Genomic DNA, 10,401 nt, shown 5'->3' on the forward strand with positions numbered 1-10,401 from the left:
GGGGTGGAGTGGAAGTGATCATTTTGTACTGAAATGCATACATTGTTAGATCTGAATTCTGATTTTTAAGTAGGCAACTGCCCTCTAATGTATGTCAGTGTTTGTGATGTGCTGCAGACTTGCTGTGGGGGGTGGGACATTCTGGCTCTTCCACAGGGATTCAGCATGTGAAGTGGGCAGGTAACAGTTAACCTCCCCACCAGTGGAATAATATATGGCATCTAATCGACTCGAGGAAAGCAAGTTGGACCTGGTACGCGCACGTGTTGCTTTTAAGAGCAATATTTCTTGGAAGCGGGAGAAGAGATTAAAAATGTGTAAAGACGCCCAAAAGTTTCTTCTTGCGACGGGTTGATTGTCAGAGGGAGGACTGTGCCAAAGTGTGAATCGAGCAGCAGTTTTTTTTTTTTCATGCAAATTCATCAAATCATAGGCGTGCCTTTGAGCGATGGAGCCGGAAAAGCAGCCACCTCCTGGATCATGCAGCACCTTCAAAGACTGTGATGTGCACGTCTCGGACACATTCATAGCAGCATTGGAGTGAACGTTTGTGAAGCACAAAGTTATTACAGGCTTCACTTTCCACGCGTCTGTCGTCTTGACTGGCTGCACTTCCTCTTCAGTGCAACCATCAAGTCTGCAGCTGTGCCTTTGGGATTTTGAAACTCACTTGTTGCGTTGAGTCGCCATTATCTACTCTTTTTTTTCTTTTTTTTTGTCTCGCCATCAAGTTGAACTTCTTTTATTATTATTATTATCATTAGTGACATGTTGAGATTCGATTTACATCACGTTGAAGTTACTCCACGAAACTGAATCCGTGCGTAAATACGCATTCGCTCCAATTTTGACACTTGTTCTTGACTTGAATAACTCGGGACTTTTCCAGCATCAGCATGTCAGAGAGCGATAGTAGCTCGGCCGGCAGCCGTCTTTCTGAAACTGAAAGCGTCAGTGTGCTGAGCTGGGAGCAAGTGCAGCGTTTGGACGCCATACTGACGGAGACCATCCCGATCCACGGACGGGGAAACTTCCCCACGCTGGAGATGCAGCCCCGGCAGATTGTCAAAGTGGTACGCAGCAGGATGGAGGAGAAACAAATCCACGTCCGCGACGTTCGGTTAAACGGTTCTGCAGCCAGCCACATACTGCACGAAGATAGCGGACTGGGTTTCAAGGATCTCGATCTCATATTTTGCGCAGATATGAAAGGAGAAAGGGACTTCCAGGTTGTTAAGGACATTGTTCTGGACTGTCTCCTGGACTTTTTACCCGACTGTGTGAATAAAGAGAGGATTACCCCTTTAACGTTAAAGGTAGGTCGACACAAACATACCTTTTAGAATTATGTTTGTTTAGTTTTGGTGTGGCCACATTTAATTGCATTTGTGACAATTTGGGTTAACGGTCATTGTGCTCACACTTAATGTGCAATTAGATTAGCCTGGCAATAGTAAAGGAAGCCCAAGAGGATTAAGTTAAACCACTTTGGAAGGGAACCTGAACTCAGCCAGCTACAGGAGATCTCATATCCCAGCACAATCTTTGGTTGTAATTATCGGGTTCAGAACAGGAGCTTTAATGACAACCATTTTGCAGAGCCAAACCCAACTTATCTTTGAAAACATGTTTACAATATTCCAGACGCCGTTTGTTATCATATCTTTCTCATGAATGTTTCGCCTCTTGCAGGAAGCCTACGTGCAGAAGATGGTGAAGGTGTGTAACGACTCGGACCGCTGGAGCCTCATTTCCCTTTCCAACAATCGGGGCAAGAATGTGGAGCTGAAGTTCGTGGACTCTCTTCGGCGACAGTTTGAGTTCAGCGTGGACTCTTTCCAGATCAAGCTGGACTCCCTGCTGCTCTTCTATGAGTGCTCCCAGAACGCTATGACCGCAACTTTCCACCCTACCATTATGGGCGAGAGCGTGTACGGCGACTTCGGCGAGGCCCTGGATCACCTACGTCACAAGATCATCTGCACCCGCAACCCGGAGGAGATCCGAGGTGGCGGTCTGCTGAAGTACTGTCACCTGCTGGTGAGGGGCTTCCAGGCCGCATCCGAGTCTGAGATGAAGTCCCTGCAGCGTTACATGTGCTCCCGCTTCTTCATCGACTTCCCAGACATCGGCGAGCAGCGGCGCAAGCTGGAGTCCTACCTTCAAAACCACTTTGTGGGCCTGGAGGACCGCAAGTACGACTACCTGATGACGCTCCACAGCGTGGTGAATGAGAGCACGGTGTGCCTCATGGGACACGAGAGGCGACAAACCTTAGGGCTCATCGCCATGCTGGCAGTGCGTGTTCTGGCTGAGCAGAATGTCATTCCCAACGTGGCCAATGTCACCTGTTACTACCAACCTGCGCCTTACGTGGCAGACGGTAACTTCAGTAACTACTACATAGCACAGGTACAGCCGGTGTTTGCCTGCCAGCAGCCTGCCTACTCCACCTGGCTGCCCTGTAACTGAACCAGCCCAGAGTGTAGAAGGAGGAGGTGGCGGTTGCTTTGTATGAACAGAAGCACAGTTGCCGCCACGGAAAAGGGCGTCTTTTTTTAAAAAATGTTTTGCATCAAAGCTTGTGTTTTTGTTCATACGTTGAGTATGAATGATAGATAACAAAACAGTCGACTTTCAGCCAATGTGAATAGCTCACGTTTCTTGAAATACCAACCCCCGTCTTTTTCCTATATTAAAAGTGGGACTTTTGCAAATGCAATCGGCAGACCTGTCACTCAATCAAGAAGTGAACAGCATAATCTGCATCGGTGCACATTGACATGACAGCAACTCGAGCCCAGGTCATTGGGGTGAACAAAACCCCACTCGCCAACCCCACCCCTGTCCCACCACTTCTCAGATGGGGGGGAAAAAATCTCCAGGGCACTCTAATAGAGCATGCGATATTGTGCTCGATATCAGCTACGGTGGGGAAGCTGCTATTTGGATGACTTTGGTTATTCAACCAGCATCTCATTTTCATTTGGGTATAAATGTGGTTGTTACAGACCAAAGATATTTGTTTGTTTCTTACATTAAAACCCTGTTTTTTGTTTTCCCCAAAGGGAGTTAAGCAAAAGCTCTGTCTATATGTATATGTGAACGTTTGTGTTAAAGTGCCTATCGCCTTTCAGTGGGCAGAAAAAAGAAAGAGCAGGCCATATATTGTGTGAATTGACTTTTTTTCGTGTAGCACACGAGACAGACAGTGCATAGAGTGGTATTTGCAAGTCAAGAGCATGACTGGTATTTTGCATGAAAGTAGCAGCAAAATGTCGAGCAGAGATTATATTTACAGTATCAGAATTAAGTATATTCCTAAACCACATTGTCATTTATTATGCATCTCATTTGTATTGTCACTCATGGGAGCAGTTGACAAGAGCCGTATTATCATCAGAAAACCTTAACTAAATGTCATCTGTGTGTTTTGTGGGAAAAGGGAGGATCTTTTATCACCTGGGAAAAAGTACAATTGTAGTCAGAGTTCACACAGGTCAGAGGTCAATAGCCACTTTGATAGCATATGCTAATATGCACATAAGCCATCCTATATGTTCAGGGTGTGCACTAATTCCTTTCGTATATGATATTATTGTTGGAATCAAGAGAAAGTGGTCAAGTTTCCGTCATCAGCATGTACAGTATAATGGATTTAGTTCTGTCTTGGCTCACGTTCCAGGGTCCACAAAAAAATGACATACTGTCGGTAGCATTTTGTGTCGTTCTTAACCTAAAACAAACCAACGGCAATGACGACAGACTCCTTTGCGGTGCTAAAAAGCAACGGAAAGAGAGCAGAGGCTGCGTTCAGAGTCAGACAGAGCGACCGCTTGAAGAAAATTTGCCGTGACACCTCAGATGATGAGACACTATTTGCTGTAGCACCCTGACAGGGAATTCCTCAGCTGCTGCTCAAGCACTCCAGCTGGGTTTGCCTCTGCAGATGCTCTCTTGAGGGCTCCCAAAAAATGTGCTGCCAAATACTTTGGCGATCCACTGTGGTAGCATGTACATTGATTAAAGCCATTCGTTTGAGTATAGAAAATCGGTGTGTAGCAATAGATTGTGTTTCGTTTTAGATGGCAGCAAAAAAGGCAGACGGGAAAAAAAAATGATGGCGTAGGAGCTGTAGCAGGAAGGAACCAGTCGGGAGAGATAGGTGCAGCTGGTGATGGGGTTTATCTCTAGGGCTACTATGCTTCATTGTGCAAACTGGATCACAATTTAATTACATGTTGCTTCTTCTTGTATTTTTGTTTGTGTGTGTGTGTGGAGGGGGTCGGGGGAGACCAAAAACATTGCGCAACTTTTATTTTCAGATTTTTTTTTGAAAGAAAAAAAAAGAAAAGAAAATCTCATAGAAACAGAGGAAATCCCGACAGATTCATCAGATGTTTGAGTTGAAAAGTGTTACACTTGTGGTGCTACGGCTTATTTAATGTTGTGACTGCTTCATTCTTCTGCATTAGAAAACAACTTTGTACATATATGAATACAAGCTCCAGCATTGCCATATCACTTCTGTTGCAGCCTGCAGCCTTTTCCTCCTGTTATATATATATATATATATATATATATATATGAAGTTATTTGTCATTCTGCCGGATGCCATTTTACATTTCGTTCTTTTCGTCAGTGATTGTCTTCGATGGTAAAACTTCGGCTTATGCAGGCATTGTATTGCCTTTTTTTTTACTCATGTTGCCAGCTGACTAGCTTGCTAGCTCCAGTCTGCCTGTCCAGTAGTGATTGTGCCTATGAGGTAGAGATTGTGGATTACGGCAATGTCCTGTATGCGTTGGCTAAAACATGTTCATCATGACGCAGTCTTTTGCAGAACACACATGGGAAACGAAACTAAAGATCCTTGTCTTGTATGTGTATATTTTATGAGTTTTTAAAAAAAAAATTAAATATATATATGTATACATAAAGAGATGTATCAGAGACTGCATATGTTGCAGCGCTTTTAAATCTGTGATTGGATTTATGTGGATATATTTTATGTTTTGTGTCCGATGGGTCCAAATTCAACAATGTTTTCATCAATAAAATTTATGCAGATCAGACTGATGCCTCGTGTCCAGACTTTGCCCCTTGAAACCCCTAAACTTTAAACGATGGTTGTTTTCACTGAACAAAGTCAAAGGTATCAACCTCAATTGCCAAAATAACACAGAAATGAAGGTTGCATGTCATTAATCTTATTGCAATTGCATTCAAAGCAAGTCTCCATGGAGATGAATTACCTGAAGTCTTGAAGTGTCTCAAAAGGGTCCTTGTAAGCAACCACCACAATCCATCTTGTGCAACTGCACTCACTGGCTGACCCTATTGCATAGATGTGGAATTTCTTTAGGAATTCACCAAACAAATCTATGGGATATCGTACCATCAATCTTAAAGAGCTGGACAGGTCCGTACAAAAGAGGCATTATTCTTTTGCATCTCCATTAGAGTCCAAATGTACGTCTCGACCGTCATGCAGATGTATCATCAAATATCATCTGTCAATTATTTGGATCGTTTCAATAATCTATTTATTACCGTCATTCTATGCTGAATTGATGTTGAATATGTGTCCACTGTCAGGTTATACGTTTTTTTTTATTACTTGAATCAGAATGTCAGAATACGCAACAAATGGTACAAATGGCTGTTTTATATTTAGATTAGCTTTTCCATTCGTATGCACTTTGGGGTAGGTTGTAAAATAACATGACAGAAAGACTTGATGATTAAGTCAGAGAAATACAGCAGAAAATTTGACTGAATACAGGAGAAACAAAAGGAGGAAATAAATAAAATTTTGTAAAAAGCCCAAATTTGGAGTTTATTTAGATTTAGTCAAGATCTTTTACTCTCGTGGCTATAGGTCCTTTTACAGTGGAACGGAAAAAAAAAAATACACACATTCCCCGCCATCCCCTCCCACCATTAATAGCGCAACCACAACTTCTCACTCTACAGTTTAAAATCATAGTTTCATCTGAGAGGTTTGAATCTGTAATTAAATCTTGATTCTTTTCAGTTGTTCCACAGTCGACATCCAGTATTCTATCAATCAATTATTTACTTATCGAATCAAATATATATATCCTCAATATCCCATCCCAAAATGGGTCTTGTACGGAAAATAAAAGAAAGCTACTCAAAATTCTCTTTACTTTTTTTTTTTTTCTCAAGCATTGCTCTCTGTGCTTAAATGAGCTGTCGACAGGTACACGGGCTCCCATATTAGGTAGAATGAAGACTCTAAATTGCCTGATGAGGTGAATGTGAAGAGGATTGTGAGTGGACGTCTATTTGTCAGCCCCGTGATTGACTGATGATGAATCCAGGATGGACTCACCATCTCGCACGGTCACCCTTAGACACAGGATAAACCGTTCTGCTTGTTAAACGGTATTTTATGGAAGCACAAATAAAAATACCATTCGAGTGAATCTGAAAGTATGACGCAGATTTGCTAAAAACCTTTAAATGAACAGGCGCACGAACAAATAAAAAAAAGAAAAAAAAACACATTTCCATTCAAAATGATTCGACTCAGGCTGAGGTTCAAGCTGTGTGTCTCTGTGAGCGAGATTCGCTTTCTTGTTTGGAAAATGGAAATGTTTTAGGGTGGGCCAACGTAAAACTAATAAAATTTATACGGAGATGTTTTAAAAGTAAAACATTTTAATAAGGCCGTAAAAAATGTATGTTCTTTCACTCCAATAAAACCGTTTTTGCCAGCATGATGAATCCTTTTGCTGACATTTGAGATGTTTTAGGTCACATGTGAGGGGAGCGATAGGCCACTTGCCAGTGGAGCCAAACGTATATTTATGTTTCTATATGGCAGAAAGATAGCTGTGGTGTGCATGGAATTTCTAAATGCATCCAAACTTTTCACATCAAAAACAAGGAGGAAGAGTGTCTCTTTTCACTGACTCCGCCATTCAGCAGCTTTTTCAATTGGTTCGCTGTTGCGGGGGCCTGATGGGCCCAGCAGGCCCAAGTAGAAACCCATCCAGAAGTAGCCGTCTCCTGCAAGACAGATCTGAAACCGAATGCGAGCAAATTTGCATCCACAGATCAAAAAAAAGACTTTCATGCTCTTTTACAAGGACTATCTCTGCCTGCTCATCAAAGTCTGTCTTTGAATAGCATCCCAGTCATAGACCAACAACAGTGCATTGACAATCGGGTCTCAGGCCCATATGGACCAGAGCCTAACTGGCTAATGGTTGTCAGATTGAAATAAACTCTTGACAATAAAGCCGACGGTCCCACATGTCACATTAGAATTTCTCCTAGATCATGGATTTGAAAGTCAAGGCCCGGGGGCCAGATCTGGCCCGCCACATCATTTTATGTAGCCCGTGAAAGCAAATCAAGCATGTCAACTTCGACGATGCTAGTTAAATCGGAATCTAAATTTCAAATTGTCATCTGTCATGCATAATAATCCAAGACATTGCAAGCATTTTCTCGTTAGCAAACTCCTTATCACATTAACATAAACGATGTTTAAACAAGTCATTATTCATGACTTCTGATTTCAAAACTAGTTATCCAGCAATTTTTTGTGCGCTGCGTATGCAATATGTGGAGGTGATTAAACATTAAACCCTTCTCTTTTAGTGTTGCAAACTGCAAGAAAAAAAAAAGACGGCCAAAGGAAAAAAAAAATACTATGCGTGCCAACCGTTTATCTTTTGATAGCCACCGTTCTGAGCAAGGGCGCAGGAATTTTAAGGTCGCATTGTATTGGCTCGTGTACAGTACATTATCATAATAGTATTCCAGAGTAGGAAAAATGTGTGTTCCAAATTGCAAAGAAAAGGCCACATTGTCTCCCATCCCTTATTTTGGTTTTGCTTTATAAAGGCTTCCCTCACAACCTTAAAATGCATGTGATTATGGCTTAGATATAGAATTATCCGAGAAAAAGCATTCTTGGTGTCAGTGCAGCAACATCATGTGTCACTCATGCGTGACATCCGACAGCTCTCACAGCTGAAAGGTGGTCTCTCTTTCTCCCTTTAAGATTTGACAAAATGTACCTACCTATCTATGATGGGTGATGGCTGTGCAACCCCAAATGGTTCGTTCCCTTGAAATCTTAAATGGACTGTAATTGTATTTATGAATATATGTCATGTTAAACAGTGCATTACAATTTTCGCAACAAAGTTTTTTATATTTACAGACGTTTGTCTCCCATTCTGCTTTGAAGCACAACATAACTTACTGTATTCTCACATCAGGATCCCTTCTCATTGGCGGTTAATTCTAAAGTCAGATGATAGGAACAGCAGCACCAAACGGCCTGGATCCAAAACTGCTTAATTTGAGATGGCGCATCAAACAAATCCCTTCTAATTTGAAGGGGCTGTGATTTTAACTTTCCAGTTGTCTGGTTTGTGAAAGACCACACTGACGTGCATCTAAGAGCTGGCAGGAGGAGGGTGAGAGCTAAAACAGACCACAGAGTGAATCCCTGTATAATTATCTGTTTTACCTTTGAGTGAGCAGGATAGCTGCATAGCTTAGATGCTTTTCATTTATCCTCCAGTTTGTCCTTGCTGATTGTCTGAGAGCTGGGCTATTCTCTGATGTCTTTTCCACTGCAGGGGTTGGAGAGTGACCTTCTTCTTGGGATTTCTTGTTGTTTTTCCTCCCAACTGGAGTGAAAAATATTTTCCAGATCAAAGTTTTTATGGGGACACTAGAGTTTGTAGAGTGGCTTCACCATACTGACGGCAGGGTTTGGACCGGCAAAGTTCCACTTGGATTTTTAAATGTGGTCTTAGTAATTGGGATTTTTTTTTTTTTTTTTTTTTTTGGGATACTTACTTTTTATTTCTCGCTGAGGGAGAGTGATAAGAAAGTGCAGACGGTATGATAGCAAACATGTAAACACATTCCAGTGGGATGACATTTACAATCTATTAACAGCTATTATAAAGATATCAAGTTCGAATGAATGTCTGCGACAGGTCATAGACCATCAGACACACATCAGACGACTATTCTTGATAACAGTAATGAAAAAAAACAAAAAAAACATTACCGCACATTCACTCTATAGTTTCATCATTTGGAGTAAGATCCTTTAAAAAGCTCACATTTTAGTTAGTTTTTTTATTTTTTGTTTTAATCATGCAAGCAGTCGACCTAAATATGAATGAGCTGAATTTGGAAAGTTATGTGTTTGTATGTGGGAACATGAGTTGACCTGTATGTAAAGACAAAAAAGGACACAAAAATAAAGTGCGGCAAGAAAGGATGACATCAGATCTTTCTTACTCTTGTCTCATGATTTATGGATTCCCGAAAAAGAACACCCTCTTTGGTTGTACTATTTGTGGTTAAAAAAATAAATAACTAATAATAATAAGTTCCTCAAACGAGCTGAATAATTTGATGATGAGGTAGGGGGTGAAAGGTGAAAGATGGAGAAGGCGACTAAACACCAGAGGTGGGCCTGTGGACAAGGTGCGGGGAGTTTGTAAGATGATCTTATCTCAGAGATTAAGGTCAATGAGGTTAGAGGCTTTATTTTATGTAAGTCGTACAACTTGCAAGTAGGGCATCGGGAACGACTGTTACAGACAGGCCTGGTTTGAGTAACCTGAACATTCTGGTGAATTCTCGGTGAGCCGGACTGCAATATACATATAATGAGCACATTTTTTCACACATTTCCCCCAGTTTTCCATGCTGTACACACACACGCACGCACGCACGCATGCATGCACGCACGCACACACACACACACACACACACACACACACACACACAGGTAGATAGATAGATAAATTGGAAAATGGATGTGTAAAATATATATATTTATAAACACACACGTATATACACACACAATTGAACAACACACACGTATACACACACACACACACACACACACACACACACACATGCACACACTGGTATACATCCATCCATCCATTTTCCGATCCGCTTTATCCTCACAAGGGTTGCAGAGGGTGCTGGTGCTATACATTTACAGTAATCCCTCGTTTATCGCGGTTAATGGGGACCAAAACCACCCGCGATAAACGAAAATCCGCGAAGTAGCGACCAATTAATATATACAGGTTAAAAAATATATATATATATTTTTTAAGTCCGCAAAAAGTCCGCAACAGCGAGTCACATCGAGCAACATATACAGTACTACATGTATACGTTTACTGTATTTTGTTATTCATACACTAACTTAACCTAACTTATACATGTTTAAATCTATTAGTATACAGCATTAAGAAATGTTCATTACTACAAAATTTACTTCTCCATGCATGTATACCATTAAATGTGGCCTTATAAATATTTTATTTTACTCATACACATGTACATATACCTATAAAGGGGGGGGGGGGGTCGCTA

The 10,401-nt window shown here is 41.4% G+C and overlaps 1 protein-coding gene across 1 annotated transcript; it reads left to right on the top strand.

Moving 5' to 3' along the window:
* The first annotated feature begins 213 nt into the window (after positions 1-213).
* Positions 214-5,075, top strand: tent5aa (terminal nucleotidyltransferase 5Aa). The gene is made up of 2 exons (XM_019893103.1): positions 214-1,316; positions 1,693-5,075. The coding sequence occupies exons 1-2, from the start codon at positions 897-899 to the stop codon at positions 2,470-2,472; spliced, it is 1,200 nt and encodes a 399-aa protein (XP_019748662.1). The 5' UTR covers positions 214-896; the 3' UTR covers positions 2,473-5,075.
* Positions 5,076-10,401: the final 5,326 nt, after the last annotated feature.

This window comes from Hippocampus comes, unplaced genomic scaffold (assembly GCF_001891065.2).
Source record: "Hippocampus comes isolate QL1 unplaced genomic scaffold, H_comes_QL1_v1.1 scaffold94, whole genome shotgun sequence".
In the NCBI taxonomy this organism is placed as follows: domain Eukaryota; kingdom Metazoa; phylum Chordata; class Actinopteri; order Syngnathiformes; family Syngnathidae; genus Hippocampus; species Hippocampus comes.

Excerpts from the sequence above, each read along its gene's own strand:
- tent5aa (XM_019893103.1), top strand. The coding sequence starts at position 897 with ATGTCAGAGAGCGATAGTAGCTCGGCCGGCAGCCGTCTTTCTGAAACT. Across the intron at positions 1,317-1,692 it reads TTACCCCTTTAACGTTAAAG|GAAGCCTACGTGCAGAAGAT; the intron begins GTAGGTCGACAC and ends CGCCTCTTGCAG.